Below are 26,448 nucleotides of genomic sequence, written 5' to 3'. Positions count from 1 at the left end.
ATCTTCTCGGCTACATCCGCCGTGCCTAGAACTTCCCTGGCTTATGGCAGACGCTCACGTGTACTTGTTACAGGAAAGTTGCCCATGGCTCTCTGGAATTCCTCCGCTGCGGAACTTACCGTACATATGATAATTGCCACTTTCCTTTTCTGTCTCTCCAAGCAGACTGGAAGCTCTGCAAGTCTGGGACCATGGCTTTTTGTTCAGTATTTTACCCTGGATGCCTAGTATGATTCCTGGCACACACTGACAGTGTGCTTATTTTGATGAATGAGGACTGGGTGTCGAGGAGGCAACCTGGGCCTGGGCCAAGGGAGGGGCATTCTATAAGAAACACACATTTACTTCCAACACAAAAGCATGTGAGGTGCTCAGAGAGCACCTGTGACATCAGAAATCAACCACAGACTAAGTGCAGTTCTCCTCTGAGGGACCTGTGGCTCGCTGTGGGTATGTGGAATCCCACCCCGCACACATGCTCAAATGCTTCTTCCAGGCAATTCCCCCAAGGTCAGGGGAGAGCAAAGCAGGGAGAGCATGGAATGACACCTACCCTGCATTACAGGAGTTAGCAGGTCCCCAAGAAGTCAAGGCCACATGTCAAGTGTTGGGGGTGGGGGGTGTGTGGACCATAGAGGAGGCCGGGTTCCTCTGCCTCACAGCAGAGCCTACTCCCTTGGCCTTCCTAGGACAAGTGCTTATTAAAGCAGATTTCAAGATGACTGTCCCAGGTGTGGTGACTGGAAGGAGGGGACTCTTGAGATATTATCATGACCTCTCCAGTGCTCTACTGGATCTGAAACATAGATCAAACACCTGGCCTACTTACTGCTCCCCCTTCCACGGGGGGCCATCACTGCCTCCCATACTCAGCAAGGTAACTGGACCTCCCAGAGCCACCAGGCTGCAACTGACTGGGTGGACTAGTCCTGAGTCATTCCTCGACCAGGAAGGATGATTCCTGTATGGAGATGGTAGGAACTCCGTATAACTGACCAAGGGTTGAAAAAGGCTAAAAGGAGCACTTCGACTTCTGGGGAGAGAAAACTTATATATACACAGAGTTAATATCATCCTTTTTCTTTCTCCTTCATCAACTATAATTTTAAGAAAATTAAGTGTTAGGAAAGGAGAAGTGGGTTAATCCAAAAACAAAAGGATAAAGGAAAACAAAAACTGTCACGATCTGTCACGATACTTAGGCAGTGACCTGACATTAAAACAACACCCAGGAAACTAGAATGACTAAACAATCCCTAGAAATTCAAGCAGCTAGAAAGTAACCTCCAATTTCACTAGAAGAAGCATGGGGGCTTTGGGAGAAATTTTATGAGGAAGTTAAGGGGAAAAGCAATTTGGCAAAGGAAGTGCCAAAGCAAAGAGAAAGATGTGCAGAGGATGGGAAGGAAGGCAGGAAAGACAGCGGGGAGGCACGGGGAGAGAAGGAGAGGAGAGGAGGATGGAGAGAAAAGAAAAGCCAGGAGGAAGGGGACATAAGAAGCAGGGAGAGCAGACTCACCCCCTCATGAGGCCATTGAGGGGAGACAGAGATGGGAGCAGCATAGGACCACAGCAGGGGCAGGGGGGTGCCCTTTAGAAGGGCGAGGACAGGACAATCCAAAGATGCCACCAGCAGAACAGCCTCCATCCTCACCCCAGAGTGTCAGCCCTCACCAAGCCGGAGACCAGAGTCCTGACCTGCCCGTTAAATCTTGCCAGACCTGGATACTCTCCGCCGGATGTGGGCTGGCCCAGGCCTGGGGGGACCCGCCAAGGATACAGGCTTCCTCAGTGTAGGGCACGGCCGCCGTGGTGCCCCCGATGATGTAGCTGTAGAAGGAGACCTCGAGGGTATAGCAATAGGAAGTGTGGTCCAGTAGCCCGCCGAGGAAGCGACGCCCGGTTCCTGCTTTCACGGCGTCCCGGTTAAAGGACGTGCTGGACTGGGAAAGACAAAGCCGGGAGCAGAGAGTCAGGGCTGGGCAGCTGCTGGCTATCAGCCTGTGCGAGTCTAACAACACAACTGCGTCTCAGTTTCCTCGTCTGAAAAGTGGGATGGTGATCACACATCACAGGATTATTACGAGGACCGATGAAATAAACAGAATTAAAAGAAAGTATCCAGCAGAGTTCCTTGGATAGTACCTGCCATTTAACAAATACCTGTGGGAATCTGAAAGGGGACAGACGGAGCAAGGAAAAGTAGAGAACAAGAAGCAATTATACTATGATGATAACCAAAATGAGAAAATTTGGGTAGTGCTTTCAACTTGATAACGTTTCCCACATGGCATCTCATTTATGCTTCAAAATAACCCCTTGACGTGGGTGCTGCAGTTTGGGCCCTCTGGGTGAGAAAATGAGGCTCACAGAGATGGAGCAAGCAAGTTTTAGAGCACAGATTAAACCCAGGGCCGAGCGACTCCCGGCACCCCAACATGCCTTCCCGGTGCTCCCCCTCCCCTAGGGGCAGCCCATCTCCTGCCCAACGTCACCAGAGGGTAGGGATCACAGTCGTCAGTCACCCCCATCGCGGGGGACAGAGGAGGATAGAGCAAGCAGGTCCACGTCTCAAGGCCCTCGTTCAAAAAGATGCGAGATTGTTAGGCACCTTGCCTTATGTGGTTTAGCCTGTTTCCTCATCTGTAAAGGGGAGGCGATAAGAACATCTCTATCATGGAATTGTGAGGGTGACTCCTCACAATGGTGGCTAACGGGGCATTCTGTGCTAACCCGTGGAGATCTAAGTAAATAAGAGTTGGGGTTTTTAATAAGAGAATGTATGTTGGGGTGCCTGGGTGGCTCAACTCAGGTCATGATCTTAGGGTCCTGGGATGGGATCCCATGTTGGGAATCCCCGCTCAGTGGGGGGTCTGCTTGTCCCTCTGCCTCTACCTCTCCTCCCTCTCATTCTCTTTCTCTCTCTTAAATAAATAAAATCTTTAACAAAGAGAGAGAATATGTATCTTGTTCAGCAGGATATAAGAGGAGAAAGAAAATAGTAAAACAAGGCAGAAAATTAGAGACATATTTAAAGGAAGAGAAATTGTGTGTGTGCACACGTGTGTCCCTATGTTGCATATGCACATACGTGTGTGTGTGAATTCTGAGGCAAAGGAAGGGGTCAGAAAATTAGAATGACTCATCTGAAAGGACCCTTGAAGTCCATGCAGGACTAAAATCATTTTAGAGTCGGTTACTGAGGGTCAGAGAAGAGGGGACACAGGGACGGGATGAGGACAGGCCTTGAGCTCTTAAGGGGGCTGCAGTAGAGAAACATCGCCAGGCAAGGCCAGAAACAAAGCTCCTTGACCATGCCCCTCTTGTTTGCCCTGGGAACCTCACCTCTGTGAGGGTGTCTGAGGCCTGTCGCCCAGGGAGTGTGGACCAGGAGGCCACAGGGTGCTCTGAAATGGCAGTGGTTTCAAAAAGTGACCGTCCTGTAGGTCCCTACTAAAACAGGCATACGGCTCTTTCTGTCCCAGACGTGCAAATGGGGAGCTGCCTGCTGTGATTCTACTGCCCAATGCTGAGTGGCTTTGCTGTAGATACTGAATGTCTCTGGGCTGCAGGTGTCTCTTGGGAACAGAGAGGAGACTGGGCCATTTCCTTCCCTGGTGAGGCCTTTGAAATGTCTAGGACTCAAAATGCATCTAACCTCATGGAGAAACACATCATCCCCACTAATGTCCAGCCCGGGAGGAATGGGCAGGGAAGTTTTCAGCTCATCAACTTCAAAAATTGCTATGACCTTTGTGGGCCTCTCCCCCTCTGGCCACATGGAAATAACAGGCCTCAGAGAGTTAGTATCAAAACAAAGGAAAATGTGCAAAAACTCTCTCCTCTGTCCCGATACCACCTGCCAATTCTCCTGATCTTTTCTCCTTGCCCTTTCCCCAGGATTGCTTTTTGCTGCAAATTATGCTCATGGCCAGGCCACAGCCTCTCCTCAGCGTGTGAGGCGGGCAGTCGCAGCCGGTGTCTGGCCCCTGCTGAGGTGTGTGCGTCGGCAGGCTCCGGCTACCACGACTGCCTCCCCGGAGGCTGTGCACAGGCAGGGCAGAACACGATCGCCCACAAATTCCTGGCAAAGAAATCGGGGCCCAGAAATGGTCAGGGAGGGAGAGCACGGGGGGCACAAGACCCCTGTCCGCAGGTACGGGAGGCTCCTACTAAAAGGGCCGGAGCCGGTGAAAGTAGACCGTGGGCAGGGCCCGGCACGGGTGGATGCTCAGCGAGTCCCTTCTCTTGCTAATGCTGGCGTCGGCTCAACGGAACAAATCCCAGGTCCTCAGAAAGACCCAGGGCTGCCTTTCCAGAGTCTCCCTCCCGGTGGGTGAGGAGCCGCTCGAGGGCCTGGGCACAGCTTGTTGGCCTGGATCTTTCTCACGCACACGGGGCCGGCCTGGAGCTGGGTTCTCTGAGGGTCGAACCCACCTGAACTGAGTGAGGAGGAAGAGAGGTGAAGTAAAAGGGGGGGGAGCCAGGGGGTTGCTGAGGGAGAACTCTTGACCTACGTAGGAGAAGTCCTCGGCATTCTGGCAGAGGAGCTTGGGGAAAATGGCCTGCCTCTGGAACCGCTCCTCATCCTCAAAGATGTTGCCGTACATGAAGCCATTCATCATGGTGGAGTGGGCGTGGATGTCGATATAAAACTCCAGGCTTGTTTTCTGTTGAGAGAAAGGATGACAAATGAGAAGTCTGGGGTCACTGAGCTAGAGGACCAGACGCTAAACGAGGTACACACACACACACACACACACACACACACTTCCAAGCTGCACCCCTGTGTCAGCAGATTTAGCACCATTTGCGATGTAATTGGAGAGGCTGAGACTTGTGAAGATCAATTTCTCCTCACTTTTAACACTGCCCCCCCCGGGGGGGGCTGAGAACACTCCCTTTAGTGTCCCACTTTGGGGTTCTGAAGAGGTGAGGGTTTTGTTGGGTTCAGTCCCGATGTTGCTTACCCAGAACAGTTCATACATCCGTGACTAAAGGCACCAGCCGACTTCGTTTTCCTGACTAATGAGGTAGCGCAATTGTATTAATATTGGCCCTGCTTATGGTTTGGGCCCCACTGGGCCATTTCTAGCTGAGGAGGTCTGGGGTAGATCATAGCCCTACAACGAGTCTCAGCCTTTTATATTTGACAAATGGGTATTTTAATTTCAACCTCCAAGAGTTATAGTGGGAACCAAACACTATAATAATAATTACTATCATTTACTGCATATTTTAGTGCATGCCAAGCACAATTCTGGGAGTTTTAATTCTTTTATTTAACCTCATTTCATATTGCCACACCCGCTCCCCAATAATATCTAAATCGTGCATGGATAAAATAGTACACATTATACCTTATACTCCGTAAAAATGATTTTGACCAGGCTTTCTCTGCTCTTTCCTTACACATATTTAAGGCATTCCCTAGCCTGGTGTGGTATTCTTTGTGAACATTCCCATCTACGAGCTCCCTGACAGTAGGGAGATGTCTGGGAAGGGCCCAGTGGCTGGACATGAAGGGTGCTCAGGAGCTGCACACAGAACCACTGAACAAATGACCCCAGAGAGACTGCCCAGACAACACCATAGATTAGCAAGAATTGGGGAAATATTTTGGCCTATAGATCTTCAATGTCCCTGGAATCTGACCTTCTCTTCCTATATATCAGCCCAACGTATACCCAATAATCCTTTTCGAGAGTTACAGAGGCTCAAATGCGAAAGAGACTTGTCCAACCTGGCATAACTGAGTCTGAAACCCAGGTCTCCTGACCCCCGGCACAGTTAACTTCTCACTCTCAACGGGCCAGCTCTAGAACACTCAGGGGCAAAACCTGGCCACCTCTCCATCCCCTTTCTAGCATGCATTCCTGGGAAAGAAAGAAAGCCTGTGCTTAGAAGGATTCTTCCTCCTTCGGACACTTTTAAACAAAGTTAAAACCAAATGAAAACTGTGTTGCTTCTAGAATGTGAGCCTGATGACTGTCATTTCATTTGCCTCCAAGTTGGAGTGAAAAATTACGTCTTGCCGAGCTCCCAACTCTCTGGGTAGCGTAAGCTGTCTTTGGAGAGACACAAGATGCACTGCTCTGTGTGATATTAAACTCATCATTTTCAGCTTTGGAGGTGGAATACACAATGATTCAACAGGAGCCCTATAAAAGTCATCTTCGCAATTTTATTTTCTTCAATTGTCTGTCTTTTCCTCTGAGCTTTTGATGAGCTGCGGAGGAGAGGAGGAGGCGGAGAGATGACTTCAGAAATGTGTAAGGAAGAGCTGCAGTTTCTGTCTCTGGATGCCGGAGCTGGAGGGGCATGGAAGCCAGTGCTCTGACCTCGCCAGGGTCAGCCCCGTGCGGGGAGGCCGCTTGCTTAGGGTCAGCCAGTGCGTTAGCGAAGGAATAAGAATTAGAACCCGGTTCTTCTGATAACATTCTGGAGTGGCTTCGGCTGCCCTATCCTGACACCTGGCACCTAATGTGATTTCACTTTAAATAAGCAGCAAATTATATTGACTGACTTACATGGTTTCAAAAGTCAAAAAAGATAGGAAAGTGTTTATAGGAAGAAACCTCCCTATCACCCCTGTGCCTCTCTAGGCACCAGTTTCACTCCTCAGAAGCAATTCCTGGCATCATGTTCTCCTGCATCCTTCCAGAGACACTTTATGCAGAAACAAATATCTGCCCCACGCCCAACCTTGCCATCCCCAGGACACACAAATGGGGGCACACTGAACACACTATTTGGATCTGCTTTTTATCTCTTAGCAGGTCTTGGAGGTAATTTTTTCTCAGTACATAAACAGTCACTTCATTCTTTTTAACAACCATATATACACTGTTCAGCCAGTCTCCTCCTGACAGATATTTCAGAGATTTCCAACCTTTTCCTGTTACCAACGATGTCTTAGTGATTGACTCTGAATATATGCTATTTCACACGTATATAATTACATGCAGGATAAATTTCTGGAAGTAGAATTTCTGGGTCCCCTGTGCATTTGCAGTCCTGATCAATACTGACAGACTGACCTCTTCAGAAGGACCGATTTACATTTCTAGCAAAATATTGCAATGTCTCTTTTTGCAATTACCTTGACAACATGGGTGGAATGAAACTCCTTGATATTTGCCAGTTTGGTGGGTGGGTGAAAAAGGATATCTAAGATTAGTTTTTTGTTTTGTTTTGTTTTGTTTTTTGTTTTTAAGTAGAGCCAAATTGGAGCCCAATGCAGGGCTTGAACTCATGACCCTGAGATCAAGACCTGAGCTGAGATTAAGAGTCAGACGCTTAACTGACTGAGCCACTCAGACACCCCTAAGATTAGTTTTTATCTGAATTTTTCTTAGTACAATTCTCTTTATTACTTGGTTAGGTTTAGGCTTTTCATATGAATTTGATTTCTATGAATTATCTGTTAATTTCATCTACCCATTTTGAAAGCTAGATTGTTGGCCTTCATGTGTAGTACAAAAACATTTTGCTCAGTTTATCATTGCTTTCTGACTTTACTTCTACTAGCACTTTTTTCCATGCAGAAATTTTTAAATGATAATTTTTTACACAGATTTATCAGTCTTTCCTTTTGTGGTTTTGGGGTTGAATTCTTTCATTGTTTCTTCTATTACTTTTATTGTTTCACTATTTAATATTTAAATATTCCATTTCAATTTTAATTTATGTGGATGTAGGCTGTGAGGTAGGGATTGCACTTTACTGTCCCACAGTACTTACGAGATTGTGCATCTTTTCTCCACTGACTTGAAAAGTCAACTTTACCATACTATTTTTGGACTTTTATCCTGTTCTAATCATTTATCTATTCATGTGTCAGTACCACACAGTTTTAATTAAGTTTATAATGTAACTTGTTTCATTTTATATTTTTAAGTGTAGTTAACATCTGTCACCATGCAACTCTATTACAATCCCATTGACTATATTCCCTATGCCATACCTTTCCTCCTCATGACCTGTTCATTCCATAACTGGAAGCCACTCCCCTTCACTCATTTTGTTCATCCCAAACAACCAGTTTGTTCTCTATATTTATGGGTCTGTTTCTGTTTTTTTGTTTGCTTCTTTTGTTTTGATTTTTAGATTCCACATGTAAAGGGAAATCATATGGTATTTGTCTCTATCTGACTTATTCCACTTAACATAATGCCCTCTAGGTCCATTCACATTATCACAAATACCAAGATTTCATTCCTTTTTATGGCTGGGTAATATTCCATATATATATTTATATAAAATAAAATGTATATATATGTGTATATACACACACACACACATATTTATATCATTCTTTATCCATTCATTTATTGACGGACACTTGGGCTGTTTCCATATGTTGGTTATCATAAATAACACTGCAATAAACATAGGGGTGCATGTATCTTTTCAAATTAATGTTTTATAATGCATTTTAATATTTGAATGGCTATTATCACCTCATTATGCCTCCTTCTCTAAATTTTCCTGTATTTTCTTGCATATTTTTCTATATTATCTTTATAATTAGCTTGTTTAATTTTCTTTCTCCCCTAAACTCTGTCGAAATTCTCAATAATATAACCATACCAGACTTTTGTATTACTAGAGGAAGAATTGACTCTTAAGACTTAGAGCCTTCTCTCTCTCTCTCTCTCTCTCTCTCTGTGACTATCATAAATAAATAAAAAAAATTAAAAAAAAAAAAGAAGACTTAGAGCCTTCCAATCCAAGGATATGTTTTGACTTTCCATTTAGTCAAATTTTCTCCTGGATACAGGAGGAAATTTTTTAAGTTTTTGGTTTTGTTTTCATATAGACCACGAATATTTCTTTTTTCTTTTTTTTTTAAGATTTTATTTATTTATTCACAATAGTCATAGAGAGAGAGAGAGGCAGAGATACAGGCAGAGGGAGAAGCAGGCTTCATGCCAGGAGCCTGACGTGGGACTCGATCCTGGGACTCCAGGATCGCACCCTGGGCCAAAGGCAGGCACCAAACCGCTAAGCCATCCAGGGATCCCGACCACAAATATTTCTTTTTGATGCCAAGGTAGTTTACATTTTTACTTGTTGCTGTACATGTGATGCTTTCTTCCATTAACTCTTCTAACTAATGGTTCCTAAATACAAAGGCTCTTGTTCTCTTTCTTATTTATTTTTGTAGTGATCTCTACACCCAGTATGGGGTTCAAACTCACAACCCTGAGATCAAGAGTTGCATGTCCCTTCACTTGAACTGGCCAGGCACCTCAAAGGCTCCTGTTCTTGACATACTAAATTTGTACCCAAAACTTCACTAATTCTATTATTCTTTATAATAACTCATCATTTTATTTTCTTGGATTTTCATTTGCTTATTCAACAAATAATCTGAGTGTGAGACAGTGCCTAGGCATTGGGTGTGCACCAGGGAGTGTGCTGGGTGCTAGGGATACAGCAGTGAACACAACAGAAAGTTCCTGAGCTTGGAGAGTTTATATTCTATGAGGAGAGAAAGGGAATAAACAAATCAATTACTAAATATCCAAGATATCAGGAGGCATTAGTGCCATGGAGACAGATAAAATAAAGAAATGGAATAGAAAGTAATAGAGGGTTCTTGAAAACCAGCAGCATGAATGGAGCAGGAGAGTTAGTCTTGAGACTATCAGTTGGAAGAGTCTTCCAGGTAGAAGGAGAAGTAAATGTTAACAGCAACATACACTTGGCATGTTTTAGGAACAGCAAGGAGGTCAGGATGCCTGGAAAGAAGGAGGGAAGAAAGGGGTTTGTAAAATTATTATCTGTACATAGTACTTCTATCTCCTCCCTGTCCCCTTCCTAGTTTTTATGCTAATTTATTTTTCTTGTCTACATTGGGTAGTACTTCCAAAAGAATGTTAAAGATTAGTTTCTTTCTTTCTTTCTTTCTTTCTTTCTTTCTTTCTTTCTTTCTTTCTTTCCTTCCTTCCTTCCTTCCTTCTTTCTTTTTAATTTTTTTATTCATGAGAGGCACAGAATGAGAGAGAGAGAGAGAGGAACAGACACAGGCTGAGGGAGAAGCAGGCTCCATGCAGGGAGCCCGACATGGGACTCGATTCCAGGTCTCCAGGATCACAACCTGGGCTGAAGGCAGTGCTAAACCTCTGAGCCACCCGGGCTGCCCAAGGATTATTTTCTAAGACTGTTTCCCACTCTGAGGTTCTAGGTGCTGGAGCTGAGTAAAAAAAAGTCTAGGATATTTATCTGAATAGGGTCTAAGTTCTTTATCTTCATCACATCATTTTTTCATCAGGCCGTGCACTTTGCTGGAAATACTGAAGACCACAAATACTAATTCTAAGATCATCCTTATTATGTTTTGTACCTAATCTGGCTTTGTGAACTTGTGTGGGCCCAGTTAGAAGGCAGGAGCAGGGGTTCTAACTCTGGTTCTAATGTTAACACAATGTGTGAACCTGGAAGAGTGGCAACTCATTACTGTACCTCTTTTCCTTAATTTAAAAGTGGTTGCTGGATGAGATAAAGGAGCTATGATTTCTTTTCATCCTCAGTTAAAATAAATCCCTCATTCTTCCTCAAGCAGCTCCTTGCTTGGGTCTTGGTATCAGTACTTGTTGCTCTACACCTAATCTGGCTGATAAGTATGTCTGTACGTGTTTAAGTGCTTTTGGGACAGGGACAATATCTGATCCAAGTCCCATCCCCTTTACTTGTTCAACTACAATAACTTCTTACCCAGTTTCTTTGCTGCTCCAGAGTAATCTTTTTAAATGCAAACAAATCACGTCATGTCCCTAGTTAAAACTGTTTTATATTTCTCTACTGCTCACAGGATAGAGTCAAAACCCCCTCACATATTTTGAAAGGCCCTGGGCAATCCAGTCCCTGCCCTATCTAGTTCTCAGCTCTTGTCTGACTGCTATGCTCATGACTTCAGTCTCCACATTGACACACAATAAATATCTCCTCTGTTTGAAGTACATTTTATGAGACTAACTTTGATGCAAGCTTCAAATGTAAGGCAGAAGTTGAGTGGATGCTCACCAGTCTCAGTGCTTTTTCCTGGACCGTGGAAGACATCACCCAGTCTCCTCTGCTATCTGGCTAGGATCACGTGGGATGTCAGCAGTGGTGACACGTGCCACTTCCAGACCTGACTGTAACACTCATACACAATCACCCACATTCTCTCTTGCTTTTGTGCATGAAAGCCACGTATAAAAACAACAGTATCATAAGGAGAAAGAAGCCAATATCCCTGAAACCCTGGGAGGAAAATGACCAGGAAAGCCTCTTGACCTGTTTCAGACTGCGATGAATCCTTTACTGTACTAAGTCACCGAAATTTGGGGATTGTTATAGCAGCTAATATTATTCATCTGACTAGTATACAATCTCAATTCAAATAGCCTATCTTATTCCTCAGGATGAGGTAACAGCCTTTGTGCTCTCACAAGTCAAGGTACGGGTCTCTATCTCATGGCACTCACCACATGGCATATAAATGCTTTGTTTATCCCTACATCCCGTTAAAATGTGAGTTCTTTCAGGGCAGGGACCATACATTGTTGTTTTTTTAAATCCATAGGGCCAGAGCAAGACTGGTGTGTGGTAGGTTATCATTCAAGGTTTGGCAGAGGAATGAACAGAAAATAAAATGATGGAAGAATGAGTGAATTATAAGAACAAATACAGGCATTTAAAGTTTTCCCCAGCAGTCAAATGAGGTACCTCTCTGTGGCCATGTCAGAGTAAGGACTGTGTGGCTGACGCAGGGCCCTTAATTACAATTTAGGACTGAGCTTAGAGGGGAAAGAAAGCATCTCTGTTCTTTCCTTCCAAACTTAAGAACCTTAATTAAAACCAAGTGATGAAGGGCTGTCCCCTTGCCAGCAGCCAACAGCTCATCCTGCTATCAGGGGCCTAAAGAGTAAATTAAAATCAGTGCCAATAAAATTAAAACTACCTTAGGGCATATTTGCGATATAATTTAGTGTGGAGTTTGCTTCTTCCTAGACACCAGGGAGGAAATGGTTGTTTTTTTATTCTCCCCTACATTGAGCCGCTTCCCTGCTTCACCTCAGATCTGCACTCAGTGCTGGGATGTGGTGCTGACTCGATCCCATTTGGAGTGATCTTCTGGGGTGATCATATATTCAATCCAGTGAAAGAAGGGAAATCCAACCCAGGAAGGTCAGGAGGGCTTAGCTCAGACAGCAGCAGAGGAAAGCAGTAGAGCCAGGACCCATGTCCCTGCAGTTACAGGACCATGCCCTGCATCCTACTGTGGTCTCAGGGCTTCCAGTCTAGCCAGGCAATCCCCCTGGCCTTAGGATTGTGAGACCTAGGTGGTTTCCAACATCTCCCAGCTGATAGGTCTGGGGGCCCATCTTAGTGGGCACTGGGGCTGGGGGGCTGGGCTGGAGGAACAAGGAGCATTAGAGAACTTCCAGACAGCTTCCCTCTGAGATGTACCCTGGGAAGCTATGACCCCATGGGCCTCAGGTGAAAACACCCCAAATCTAATATTTTTATCATCAACTAAAATATGTCCCTGTTTTTTTCTTTCAAGTTAAAGTAGTAAAGAAATCAGTACAATAAATATAAAGCTAAAGGAAAAATAAAAAGTTGAAGTAGATGTTTATGGAAGTCAGGGCACATGTCCTAAGGCAGGAAGAATAATTTTTCAAAAAAAACAAAAAAAAAAACAAGAACTCTTTCTTTAAAATCAACTGAGCAAATGAAACAAAACAATGTCGTCAAAGTCTTTTGTTGTGCACGATCTAGACATCTGAAGGGGCACAATTAAGGCTTCTCCACTCACGTATACCCTGGAGATGGCTGAACAGAACTTCTGGTCACAGAGAAAGGATGTGATGAATCAATGGGGACAAAGAGAGGAACAACCACATAGGAAACCCAGATAGCTAGCCTCGGTTGAGGGGAGGAGCTATGGACACGTTTTCTTCTGCCTTCCTCCATTTTATGCTCCAGCCTTATCTGCAACTTCTAGACTCCCTGCAGCAACCCCAGCACACATGCTCTCCTGCTCTGTGCTTCTTGCCTGCCATTCCTGTGGGTGGGAATGCCTATCTCCCCGTCCTTCCCCTGCTGGTAACAGCTTGCTCATCTTTCACTGCTAGGCCCAATGGGCCCCCTTGTCCAAGATGCCTTCCTTGACTCTCTTAGGAGCAACAGCTCTCTTTTCTGGACTACCCTAGACTTTTAAAATATCCTCTTTTAAAGTAGTTGTCATCCAGTTTATTCATTCATTCATTTGACAAATATTTGGCAGTGACACGCAGGTCTCTGGAGCCCCCTCGGGGAATGTAGGCATCATTAGCACAGAGGCATCTCAGGAGTCCTCTAAAGCGGAGAGTTTGGGTAGAGGAGGACATGAAGGAGACTGGAGTGGCAGGGAGGAGGAGGAGGAAACATGGACTGTGTGGTTTCATGAAAACTAGAGCAAAAAAGAAAAAGAAAGAAAGGTTTTAAGAAGGAAGGAGTAGTGTGTGAAGCCAGTAAGGTCTAGGACCATGTCTGGTTCACCTCGTATCCCTGGGGTATATCCTAGGGCCCAGCACACAGTAGGGGACATTTGCTGAGTGACTACATGAATCATAAATGAATGAAGCAGGTATCTGGCTTCAGGAAGGGGCAGAGGAGGGATCCCTGGGTGGCGCAGCGATTTGGCGCCTGCCTTTGGCCCAGGGCGCGATCCTGGAGACCCGGGATCGAATCCCACGTTGGGCTCCTGGTGCATGGAGCCTGCTTCTCCCTCTGCCTGTGTCTCTGCCTCTCTCTCTCTCTCACTGTGTGCCTATCATAAATTTAAAAAAAAATTAAAAAAAAAAAAAGAAAGGGGCAGAGGAAAGGGTGTGGTGCTAGGAGTTTCAGGGCCTAGACTCTAACTCAAGGTGCCATGGAAGCAAGATAGTAATAACTGCACAGTGCTTACCCCCAGGCACCCTTTAGTCCTCCCACAATCCTCTCAGTTAGAAACATCATTTACAGATGAGGAAACCGACCGAGAGAGAGGTTCAAGTGACTTGCAAAGGAGCCTCCACACTACATAGTGGTAACGGGGCAGGACTCAAGCTGCCGGGCTCTACAGTTCGTGCTCTTAACCATGACTTCATCAAAAGCGACGGACCTTTACTGAGTGCTTCCTATGTGTGGTCTTGTAATAATTCTAGTGACCATCTACGAGTTAAGCACTGTTATAATCAAAGGAGGAAAATTAAGCAAAAAGCTTGCGAGCGGCAAGGTTGAGATGCAAACCCAAGTCTTTCTGACCTAGGGCTAAACTCTTCATCTCTAAGCTATTCTGAACCACCCAGCCTTGGGATCTGTGATCTCTTTGCCTCAGCAGAGTAAACTTTGGGACACAGGAAATTTGTAACAGTCACGTGTAGGTGTAGGGAAAAAGCAACGAGACGAGAGTAAAAACATTTTCCTGCTTCCAATTTGTCTGCAGTCCACTCGATGTAGAAGTGAAAAGTAAGATCTTTTTGTAAATAAAGGCATTTCTGTATCTCCTCCTTCTAATGACCCAGGAGGAGCTGGGTCTGGCCTGGTGGGAGGGAGCCTTCCCTGCTTCTATCATCCTTCACCTCTGGCCTATGGAAGGGAGAGAGACCAGAGGCTCAGCATGGGAGGGCTGCGCTCACAACAGACTTTCCCAGGGCAAAAGGAGAACCCCTGATCTGTCTCCTGCTCCCCATATCAGGGACCGGTGTTGACCATGACAATGATGATGATGACGGAAGGGTACTCATGGAGTAAGGTGGTTCTGGATTCACTAGGCTTGGCTTCAGGTGTCAGCTTAGCCATGGGTGAACTTTCTACGGATGTTACCCTCCGTCTCTGAGCCTCTCATCCCTAAAAAGTAGGGATAATAATCTCAACCTCACAGGATTGTCATGAAGTATCTGGCTTTGTGCTTAGCAAAATGTCTGGCAGTTTATATACTTCTAATTCATTTTTTTTTCCAATCACACAGTGATGCTACATGGAGGTGCTGTGCTTGGCACCATGGGTTTGGACCTCCTCGTGCTCAAAAGCTTGCAAGGAAGATGGACATTTTAAAATTAACTGCGTGTGCAACAGACTTGAGGAGAAGTATAGGGTCCATAGGAGCACAGAGCTCAGGGGGCTTGGAGACCCCGCTTACACAAATGCACATTTCATCCCTGTTCAATAGACATCTACCGACAATAACCATTGTCTTTCACATTTGCAGAGTTTATAAGCCATTCTCATACCAGTTAGCTCATGTGGTTCTCTCAACAATCCACTGAAGTAAACGGGAGCTTAGTTTCTCAGAAAAATCTCAGAGACTGGCTTCTCAAGATCTCATAGTGGGAAAGGACCTCAGCTGGATTCTAACTTAACATCTCACTACCTCCAAAGCCTCCGCTTGCTCCTCCCCTCTTGGGGGTCACCCCAGGTGCTCAATCCTGCACCAAAAGTGGATACAGATACAAGTGGAAAAGCCAAACCTCCCTGCAGAAAGCCCCAGTCTGAGCAGAAAGACAAACTAAGAAGAGGACGGAGATATAATATGTAAGCTTGTGAGAGCCGAGGGACATTTTAATTTCATAATTAAAAGTTAATGTTGCTTCATTATAAATCAAAGACTGATGAAACTAGGGCACCCCCAGGAACATGTTAGGAACTCAATAAATATGTGTGGCCTGAATGCTTGGAGACATCTCCTGGAGGAGGTTGTTAGCTGATCCAGAGAGAGAGAAAAATATATGTCTAACCACTGAGCTGGGGGTTTGGTAAGTCCTCAGTAAATCTTAGTTCTTTTCTTCCCAGGAAACTCATCTTGGCTCTCCTACTAACCTGCTCTGTGACCCTGGAGAAGTTTCTCTCCTTCTCTTCAATTTCCCCATTTAGAGAATGGATTTGGTGACTTTTCGTGGCCCGTGACGCCCCAAGAGTCATATCTTTCAATCATCTCATCTTTCCGCTTTGCACTGTTGCTTTTTTTTTTTTTTTTTCTCCTTCCTTTGGCCTCTGAGGACTGATTCTGCCGGAGTTTCCCACCTTATTGCCTCCAAGACCTGTACCTGGTCCTTTTCCCTGGTATGGCCCTATGGTGAGAGCCTACTCTAAGACGGCAGTCAACCATTTCCCCATTGGGCAAGGTTGGCATCACTGTTTCTCAAAGAAGTGTTCAGGGGTGCCAACATTCATGCTGCAATGCTGTATGGTATGCTGGAGAAAAATAAGATGGTTGCTAAGCCGCTTTATTCAGTGTAGGTGACTGGGGATGGGGACAGGGGAGGAGAGAGGTGCAGACAGAGATCCCGTAGCTGTTCCTCTGTCCCTTTTCCTCCTTCCTTCTCCCTATCTCTCATCTTGCTCCTCTCTCTTCATTCCTTCTCTTCTCTGTTCCCCTCTTCCCACCTCTCTCTTTCTATAGCGTGGTGGGGGAAGACAGCCAAGGGAACAAGCAAGTGCACATCAGCCATCCAGGTGCTCTGAGAGATGTATGTGGAGACTGGGGGAAGATACAGCTGAAGGAACCAGCAATTTATTGGGTAGTCAGGAAAGGCTTCAGAGAGGAGGTGGCTACTGAGAAAGGTATGGAAAGACAAGAAGGTGTTCACCAAGTGGATGATAAGGAAAGGAGCCCCCAGTGGAAAGAAAGACATTTTAGACAAAGGGAGCTATGTGAGAAAAACCCACAGGCCCCCAAACCACCCGGCCCATGAAGGGACCAAAAAGGTGTTTGGCATGATTGAAGAGTATTACCGGGGAGCGGGGCAGTGTGTGACAAAGGGAGCTGAGGAGGCTTCCATGGACCCATCATGGAAGGCTTGTCAACCACTAAGGACTTTTCATACAAAGTAGAAAATATAGAGAAGTATTTTATGAAAGTATAACATGATTATGTTTGTATTGTATTTTTGAAAGATTTTTTTTGGAGGCTCTGATGAGGAAAAATTAGAGGTTATAAGACTCAAAGGCATGTGGAACAGTTAGGACATTTTTGTTATAGTTGAAGTGGGAACTGATTGAAAAATGATAAGGTTCTCAGTTAGAGCAGGGGTAGGGAAGGAAGGGCACACATTTGAAACCTATTATAAAATAAGACTGATGGTGCTGCATACGGGGCCTAAATTCAGACGGATTCTCAGGTTTCTGGCTTGCATGGCTGGCTGGAGGGGGGGGGGGGCATTCCCTGAGATTGGTCCTGCCATCATCTTCTCAGTGTGAGTTGGATGCCTGCCTCTTAGGTACTGGTCCCTAGTTAGAGGATGATGCTCTCAGAGGGCCTATGGTCTTGGGTTATGACAGTTTGATATGAACAGGTTGATTTTTCCATAGGCATGGCTATTTAAGTGAAAGCAACATATTTCTCCATGTAATCTATGCATTTCCTATAAAAATGGAGCTCCTTGTTAAGCTAAAGATAAGCATTGTGCATTTTTATAGGATATAAAATAAGAGCGAGTGTTTTTTTTAAAAAATGAAACCCCTAAAAACCCATAATCAAACACCTGGGTGCCCTAAATGGGATGAGGGCAAGGATGTTCTCAAGCAGTATCTTTGCTACAGGTTTTCACTGCCTCCGAACAGAAAATTTTGATGGTTATGGGCCACATCACTTGGCCAGAAAGCAGCAAGGAGGAAGGGGGCAGTTTGAGAGTCAAGCAAGGGTTGGACAGGGAGGTGTGGGGGACAAACCAGGCTTTATCTCTTGTTGGAAAGCAAATCCCAGAACAGGGCAGGCTCCTTCACTACAACCACATCCACATCCACATCCACAACCACATGAAAAGCCTTTATTTATTTATTTTTTTAAAAATATTTAACTTATTTATTCATTAGAGACACAGAGAGAGAGGGAGGCAGAGACACAGGCAGAGGGAGAAGCAGGCTCCATGCAGGGAGCCTGATGTGGGACTCGATCCCGGGACTCCAGGATCACGCCCTGGGCTGAAGGCAGATGCTCAACTGCTGAACCACCCAGGCGTCCCATAAAAAGCCTTTATTAAAATCTCACAGAATTAGTTTGTGGCTACTCTGTTCTTGAGTGGTCTGAAGTTTTCTGGGTGGATCCCTTCCTTTGACACATAAAATACTATACGAGCTACACAACTTATTCACAGTCATTGTCTCATTCCCACCACACCCATTTCACAGATAAATACACTGCTCAAGATTACACTGAGGAAGTAACAGAGCCAAGGACAGAACCTACATCTTCAGTCCACAGTACAAGTTATTCTTCTCTATCGTTCTGCCTTGATCCTCTAATTTAGCTTCAGAGGGGAGCCCAGAAGGTGAATTAACACAAAGCATAGGAGTATTGGATCCTCGATGACCTGCCTCCGTCTTCAACCTCGTTTCCTGCTGTCTGCTAACAGGCATGCAATGCTTTCACCATGCCAAACTGACAGCTTCTAGACCATGCTACGCTCTTCCGTGCCTTCCAAGGTTCACTCATGCTGTTCCCTCAGCCAAGAAGGCCTTGCCCTAGCTGGCCATTCTCCAGAGTCTAGTATAAGCTTCCCTTCCTCTGTAAAGACTTCCTAAGCCCATGTGAATATGCTTGACAACACCCTCTTCCACGTGTCGTTCACTCAGCCCAATGTTTTTACTATCCTCACCTCACGGTCTCATTAGTATTGTGATGTGTGTCTATTTGGTCCACTGGACCAAGTGTCAGTTGAGATCTGTAACCTTTATACCTCCCACCCCTAGCACAGTGCCTGGCTAGGCACATAGTAGGTGCTAAGGAAATCCTTCCTGAATGAGTAAATGGATGAGTTAATGGGTGGAGAAGAAAACATTCCTGAGCAGGGCCCATCCCCATCCTTGATTTTCTGGGAGCATTGCTGTTGTGGAACATGGAGAGAGAAGGTCAGACATTAAAGGGATATAATGAGTAAAAAATTCTTCCCTGTTCTCTCTGGTTCCTTCTCTTTTTATTTTTCTTCTTGCTCTTGGAACAAAAATAAAGAGTACATCATAAGCAAAGCTGTATTTTCTGTTTATTGCCACCAGGTTAATAACAGTAATGGTGCGGGAAGAAAATGAGGTGTTATGTAAAATCCTGCATTGCAGATTTTGCTGCTGATGTAAAGAACTCAATAAAGTGTAACACTTTAATCATAGAGATAAAAATCACACGGCAGCTTCCCACAGGCTCCTGGAGCCTAAGACAAAATGGTTGTGGGGAAATGAGAGATGAGAGAAGAATATTATCAGGCATCAGAAAAATTATGTTTGGGCTTTTGTGTGTGTGGTTTTTTCCTTCGTCTCTAAGAAATGGAATAAGATTTTTCTATCTTCTTTTAAGACATCTTGTATGAATTTCTGTATTCTCTGGAGGCCATGCTCAGATTTCTGGGGGAAGATTTGCTCATTCTTTGTAAAAATTGATTTGTTTAGGGAGAACTGAATTCCTGCCTTTTAGGTGATTCGGTGGCCTTTCAGAAAACAGAGGCTGTCTCTAAAAACGAAAGCAGGATTGGGATGGAGTCAAGAAGGTTGGCGATAGTAAAATCTCTATTTTTATGATGGTCTTGTAATGCAGAGAAAGATCACAGCAGTAGATGGACGCTCTTGTTAAGAATTCAGCCAACCTTCCGAAAATTACCTTCTTGCTTCTGTGCCTTAGTTTTATCATTCTTCAAACAAGGACCTTCACTAGATGGAAAGAACATTCTAAAGGTTGTTCTAGCTCTGACACTTAACTGTGAGGCTCTGGGCAAAGAGGCCAGTGGCTTGGCTTTTGACACTGGCTGTTGTGGTTCTGAACTACTGCGTCACCACCCAGCTGACCCGTTTCCTCTCTATCACCCCCTTCCCTCCCTTGACACCCAGCTCTGCTCTCGACCCTGCAGCCAGAGTGATCAATTTGCAATAAGAGAAAACTATACGTACACCCTGGAGCGAGACTAGGGTAAATGCCAGCAGGAAGACCGAAGGGCAGCAGCATGTTTAAAGAGGTTACTGAAAAGCAAGGTAGCCAGTGTACCTGGAGCAGAATTAGCAGAGCAATGCCAAGCGAGAGTGCAGGGCCAGGTGGGGTGGGTCTCAGAGCCACTGCAAGGGCTTCCCTGTCCCCAGATGAGGCAGTGGGAGTGCAGCTGATGTTCGCAGACAGGAGACATTGCTATAAGGCAGCATGAGCATAGGTCATGAAAAGAGAAGAGTTTTGGAACTAAAGATCTAGGCTCAAACCCTGTGTGACAGGCTGTGTGACATTGGAGGAGTCACTTCATTTCTCCAAGTCTCTGTTTCCTTGTCAGCAAACAGGAGGTTATGATAAGATCATTCCTCTTACAGGGTTGATGAGGGTTCGGTGGGTTAGTGTGTGTCCAGGTGCCTGAAATGTGGTAGGCGCTCAGGGATTTCTTTTCATTCCATAATAATTATTTCAGGTGACACCACAAACAATATTCTAGGGCTGCACTGTCTAATACAGTAGTCACATGTGGGTGCCTTGGACTTTTTTTTTTTAAAGATTTGTTTATTTATTTATTTATGATAGACATAGAGAGAGAGAGAGAGAGGCAGAGACACAGGCAGAGGGAGAAGCAGGCTCCATGCACCGGAGCCCGACGTGGGATTCAATCCCGGGTCTCCAGGATCGCGCCCTGGGCCAAAGGCAGGCGCTAAACCGCTGCGCCACCCGGGGATCCCCTGCCTTGGACTTTAGAACATAGATCCATACACGACTATACTTGGACAAACACATATGATTCCATACACACAAACACATATACACAGACAAAACCACAAAAACTGAGTGTTCAGGTTAGCGACAATATGTTTCATTACTGAGGAAAAATAAATCTGACCCTTGACTCTGAGCCAATTCAGTGAGCATTCAAAATTCAAAAAATCAGGTCCTGTGCTAAACACACTGGACGTTATATCACTACGTCCTTACAAGGACCCTCTTAGGAGATATTATCCTCAGCTTGTTGATTCGGACACTGAGGCCCAGAGTGACTGAGTAACTTGACTGTAGTCACAGAGCCTATAAGCAGCAGGACAGGACTTGCCTCCTGAGAGACAATACTGCTTCTTAAAGGATATTTCAGAGACAAAGGGCTTGCAGGGCAAAGTCACCACGCAGTCTTTACAGTCTTTGTTAAAGATGAGGATGTTGGGAACTGCCTGGGGAGTATTTGGGGATGAGTCACAGAAACTGTACAATTCAATAAAATCAGTTCCTCAAGGCTTTCAGCCTAGCTCTCTTGACGTATGGAATGTGGCAGTGTCCCATCTACAAGGGACCAGCTCAAATCTTCAGGAAAGTTCTGAAAGCCAAATGAATGGGTAAAGAAGACATTGTCCAAGCCATCTAGAACAAGGGTCTCTTTGTAGTTCACTTTCCTCTCTTACTTTATGGTCAACCACTGCATGGTGAAAGGTGTCCAGTAGGCGAGGGGGTCGCTGTGAGAGCCAATGTGATTGAGCAGTTCTGACTTGGTGACTTATCTGTGAAAAGAGATGTAAGCATAACTAGAGAGCCAGAGAGAGAGATGGATGGATGGATGGATGGATGGTCGGGTGGACAGACAGGCCACTAGACAGGCACCAAGCTAGAAACATGAAACAGCAGCTTCTATTTTAGCTTTTTGTGTGCTTCTACTACACTCAGGTCCTCTAGAAGGATGGTATTGTTTCTGATTTATTGTAAACTCCCCCTCTTACCAGATAGACAGCCAGGCGCCCAGCCTAGACTAGATACTTGATGAATGTTGCTTTAAAACAACAACAACAACAAAAACAAACAAACAAAAAAACCCACCCCACCAACACAGAATGTAACACCTGAGAGGGAAATCACTAGACGACAATAATCCTTCACATTTGTACAGTAGTTTATGGTATATAAAAAGATTTCACATGCAATATCAGCCTTAATTCCCAGTCCAACTTTTTGAGGCTGGCATTATGATCCTCATTTTATTGATGAGGGACCTCTGTCCCAGCGTGGTGAGTTGTCTTGCTTAGGGTTATACGGGGAAGCGGAGGGCCCAAAGGGACAGGCAGGTTGGAGAGAGGCAGAGACTGATAACGAGATATAGGCAGAGACAAGACAGAGGAGACCAAGGCATGGGTCTGTGACGGAGAGAAGTGGAGGTGGACGGACCGAGGAGGAGCTCTCCCCCTTCCACTCATCCCCTCTGCGTGGCTGGGGGAACTTTCCTGAGCACAGGTCTGACCCTGGCAGGTCTCTACTCTATAAAGCGCTGCTGCTTCTCTTAAAGGCTTCAGGATAATGATCTACTGCGAGGAGCCTTCCTACCCACTTCTCTGGCCTTCTCTCTTATCACTTTTCTAGAGCATTATTCTCTCTTGTCCCAGGACCCTCTTCAAGCCCTAGGGGTGCCGGGCTATTTTCAGGACTGTGGGCTTTTCTCCTGATCTTCCCCTGCTTGCGGACGCCTGGCCAGAACCTGCCGATCCCCTAAGCCTCAACATTACCATCGCTTCCCTTAGGGAGCCTTTCCTGACCACCTCCCAGCCTGACTTCATTTTCTGTCCTTCTAGGTCACCCTCTTCTTTATTACAATGAAGTAGGACAAACCCAACCTTGGAAATAAGAGATGTGGATTTAAATCCTGTTCACCCACCTATCGGTTGCAGGACTTGGGGCAAGTCATGGACCTGCTTAGCCTTGCTTTTCTCATCTCTGCAAGAAACCTGATAGCATCTGCCCTCAGGATTATTTCGGGATTAGGGATAATGTAAGAAAATGCCTGGCATAGAGTGCTTGCCGATAACCTGCCTCTCCCATTGGACTGTGGGCTGCCTGAGGGTGGAGGCTGGGCCCACCTGCTCTCCGCATCCCAGTGCCCAGTGCCTCACCCAGACTGGGCTTGCTGACTCCTTCCCACCCACACTAAGGCCTCTGGGCAGGATGTGCTTGCAGGTGCCAGAGGCACAGCCTATGGTCATCCCATAGAACCGCGGAGGTGGGGGAGAAGGACAGCTGCAGAGGTGGGGGTGCACCCTGAGGGGGAGGTGACCCAGACCTCTACAAGGTTTGTGTTGCATGTTTGGGTTTCATGTATTTTGAAGATAAAAGATGATGTTTAAAAAACATTAAAAGGCTGCTTTGTTTCCTCACCTCCAAACCTCCAGAGCAACTATGTTTCGTTTTGACTGTCATGAAGCATGTTTAGGGAGAAAGTGCCATACTTTCTTGTCCTTCCCCAGTTTTCTTCATTTCCTTCCAACTTATTTTCCCAGTGGATTCGGATTCCTTGTCATTCTCTTCCTTCCTTCCTCTCCTTCCTCCCACCACCGTCCCTCCCGGCTGGGCCCATTCTCTACCCCAGGAAACCAGCTTCTGGAAGATGAGGACCTACTCCTTTCCCCTTCACTCGTGCATGCACACATGGAATCTGGAAGAAAGGGGGCATCAAATGCAAGTAAACAGCCTCAGCATGCTTGAGGACAAGAAACCAGCCCACAGCAGAGATGCAGGGGCTGGCCAGCACATTGATCCTCCTCCCTGACTGCCAGAGCAGCACCCCCACCCCTCCCCGGCCATAAACACCCGCTAGGGGTTGGGCCAGAGCCTTCATTGAGATTCTGTTCACAGGGGAGCACCCACTGCCCAGCCTGCCCAGCTCTGTCAGGTGCCCTGATAGCTATGTGAAAAGTGACAATTGCCTGGGCCTCTGGCAGCCTGACAAATGGCTTAGAAGCAGGCCTGAGGCTCCCTGGCGGAGGCCCAGGGCTGCGAGCTTCAGTGAAAGGTGGGAGGGAAGGGAATCTCCTGTCAGAGGGCCTGACTTCAAGGCCGGGAGCAGAGAGAGCAAGAAAGAGCAGGGGAGGGGAAGAGAGTCATAAGGAAGGACCTCAGGCTTCCCGGTGCCCCCCTTCCCCATGGGTAGAGAGCTGTAGGGATTGAGTTCACATTCCAGGGACAAGTGCTGTCTATAGGACGGCAGGGACAACGCATTTGTTTCTCCACCCATAAAATGGGGACAACAATATTATCTAACCGTGGTGAGAACTAACAAATACAAATACACACACATATGTGTTCTAAGCCAGCAATCCTTACTATTTCATGAGAATGAAATATCGTCCTCATTTAAAAGATAAAGTTTCAGAGAGAATGCCTCACTTGCCCAAGGTCACAAGCTAAATAAGGGAATGGATTTAAAACCAATCTGCAAGCCTGCAAAACATATGCCCTTCATCAGTAGGCCATATTATAGATGGGCATTCTGTGTGCTTCTTTGTCTCCATGTATTATCTCTACTGATATAAAGGAAATAAGATTTTTTTTTTTTGGACTCCCTGGTCAGAAAGAAGCAAACACAAACTCAAGATAAAAATCAATCCCCTTATTTTTAAAGTTTAAGTGCTGCAACATTCCACGATGGGGAAAAGAAAAATACACAGCGAGGCTCAGAAATGGGGGGAGCTCTCTGGGCCCTGGGAGGCTGAGAAGGGGGAGGAAGTGAGAGCTAGAGGATTGAAGGCTGCAAAAGCAGAGGCTGGGATGGCCGCTGGCTCCACCCACTGCCAGAGAGCTTGAGGGCCTGCTGCTAGGCAAGGGTGGCTGCTCTTTGTGGGGATCAGCGGCTTGCTTGGACAGGACAGAACCACGTTCATTAATTCATTCAACAAATACTCACAGAGCACCTATGTGCCTCCCACCCTGCGCTGCATGCTTGCATAAAGAGAAATAAGCCCCAGTTCCTGCAGCAGGGGGTTGCACCATCAGGCAGGACAGAGGGAGAAATCAGGCAGCTCCAATGCAGGATGGTGAGGGTCGTGACAGAGGCCCCCGAGGCCCGAGGGCAAGGGGGCAGAGGAGGGCACGGACCCCTGGGGGTGGCCGGGACACAGAGGGCTCCCTGGAGAAGTGGGGTCTACATGGTGAGGGCAGGACCCACTGGGTTACATAGATGAAGGTGAGGCCAGGCAGGGGGCTCTAACCCTACGAGGCTCAGAGCCGAGGTCTGCACATGGTGGCTGGTCGAAGATGAAAGTCACAGTCCTTGAAATCCTATAACCCAGAAACAGGGACCATTAGCAATTTCCCCCCAATGCAGACAAACCTAAGGATAGCTTCTGGCTGAATAGACGGCTAAAGGAAAAGCTTTTATAAAAGCAGAATATACTATAAATATTTTGTTTGCAGAGGTATTGAATTCAATTCTTCTTGAGTTTAATAGAACTTAAAAGAATCATCTTCACAAAACAAACAAACAAACAAACAAACAAACAAGACAGCCTTGTTTCCTCATAAGAGACATTATTTCCTAAAAGATATTTCTAAGGTTAAAAAAAAGAAAGAAATGATGAGAAATATTAAGAGGTTGAAGCCATTCTGGCTTTTTTAAACTACAGGTTTGAATTTTTTTTTTTTTTTTTTAAATTTTTTTTAAATTTTTATTTATTTATGATAGTCACAGAGAGAGAGAGAGAGAGGCAGAGACACAGGCAGAGGGAGAAGCAGGCTCCATGCACCGGGAGCCCGACGTGGGATTCGATCCCGGGTCTCCAGGATCGCGCCCTGGGCCAAAGGCAGGCGCCAAACCGCTGCGCCACCCAGGGATCCCTACAGGTTTGAATTTTAGTAGAAACACTAAAGAGGGAAGAGGGAGGTTAGACACTTACCAAAGATCACACAGCTAGTCTGTGGTGCAGAAGGAACATGAACTCAGATACAGCTGATTCTTTCTATTATGTTCTTTGCTTCCTGAAGCCAACTTCCTTGTTTTAAAGATCAGAAACTGAGATCCAGAAAGGGTGACCGACTTCCCTAAAGTCATATTTTGATTGGGCAACAAGGAAATTTTGGTGGATCAGATCCTTGCTCTTCACTGTTCTCTCTTCCCTGTGACAAGGGGTCTCCTGCTGTCATTTGCTTATCTGAGAATCCAAGAGGAGTATACGTATATCCCCGCCTCGCTGACTTTGGCCTTGGCCTTGGGACGTGCTTTGGCCAATGGGATGTGAACAGTCATCACATTTGCCACTTCTGCGTGGACACTTTGGATGGGATTTGCATGTCTGCCCTTCGCCATGAAAGTGGCCAATCCTAGATGGGGAAACACTTTCAGCCAGGGCCGCAGATGAGAAGCAGGTGGAGCTGTGCACAGCCCGTGGAGCTGGGGCTGACGAGAGTGTGGCACGAGCAAGGAAGAAACGTTGGCCGTGATAAGCTACCAAGCTCTTGAGGTTGTTACCACAGCAAAGCTGATGCATAGAGCACAGTGTCTTGCAGAAATCTGTTTTTCTCATGCTCAAAGTCACTTTCAATGGTGCAATAATTATGAATGCAGGCCATGAGGGTAAGGGCTGTGTTTGTGAACATTTTAAGCACTAAATGAATAAGAAATAATTAGAGAAGGAGTTGAAGAGGATATGGTACAGGAGGAAAAAAGTATCTGCGGTCCAGATTTCCAAGGTGTCTAAGGTCCGGATTTCCAAGGTCCCCTTCTGATGAAAAGA

The 26,448-nt window shown here is 45.8% G+C and overlaps 1 protein-coding gene and 1 long non-coding RNA gene across 14 annotated transcripts in view; both read right to left on the bottom strand.

Moving 5' to 3' along the window:
- LOC144281984 (BEN domain-containing protein 5) overlaps nucleotides 1–26,448 on the bottom strand; it is a 1,369,676-nt gene that overhangs the window by 53,357 nt on the left and 1,289,871 nt on the right. For 8 of the 13 annotated variants that reach the window (XM_077845011.1, XM_077845006.1, XM_077845016.1 and 5 more), the window contains 2 exons: nucleotides 4,518–4,670; nucleotides 1,699–1,943 (listed from right to left, as the gene is read on the bottom strand). In XM_077845011.1, coding sequence (XP_077701137.1) covers nucleotides 1,699–1,943; nucleotides 4,518–4,670 — 398 coding nt within the window. The remainder of the gene's footprint in view (nucleotides 1–1,698; nucleotides 1,944–4,517; nucleotides 4,671–26,448) is intronic. The other 5 variants (XM_077845014.1, XM_077845007.1, XM_077845005.1 and 2 more) reach the window with 2 other exon arrangements.
- On the bottom strand, nucleotides 24,315–26,113 carry LOC144281989 (uncharacterized). The gene is made up of 2 exons (XR_013350361.1): nucleotides 25,612–26,113; nucleotides 24,315–24,997 (listed from the first exon to the last, which is right to left on the bottom strand). It is a non-coding gene; the product is annotated as an uncharacterized LOC144281989 (long non-coding RNA).

The sequence above is a fragment of the Canis aureus genome, chromosome 13 (genome assembly GCF_053574225.1).
Source record: "Canis aureus isolate CA01 chromosome 13, VMU_Caureus_v.1.0, whole genome shotgun sequence".
NCBI classification, from domain to species: domain Eukaryota; kingdom Metazoa; phylum Chordata; class Mammalia; order Carnivora; family Canidae; genus Canis; species Canis aureus.
The sequence above is the reverse complement of the archived record's forward strand: the minus strand, read 5'-3'. Positions and strand labels throughout refer to the sequence as shown.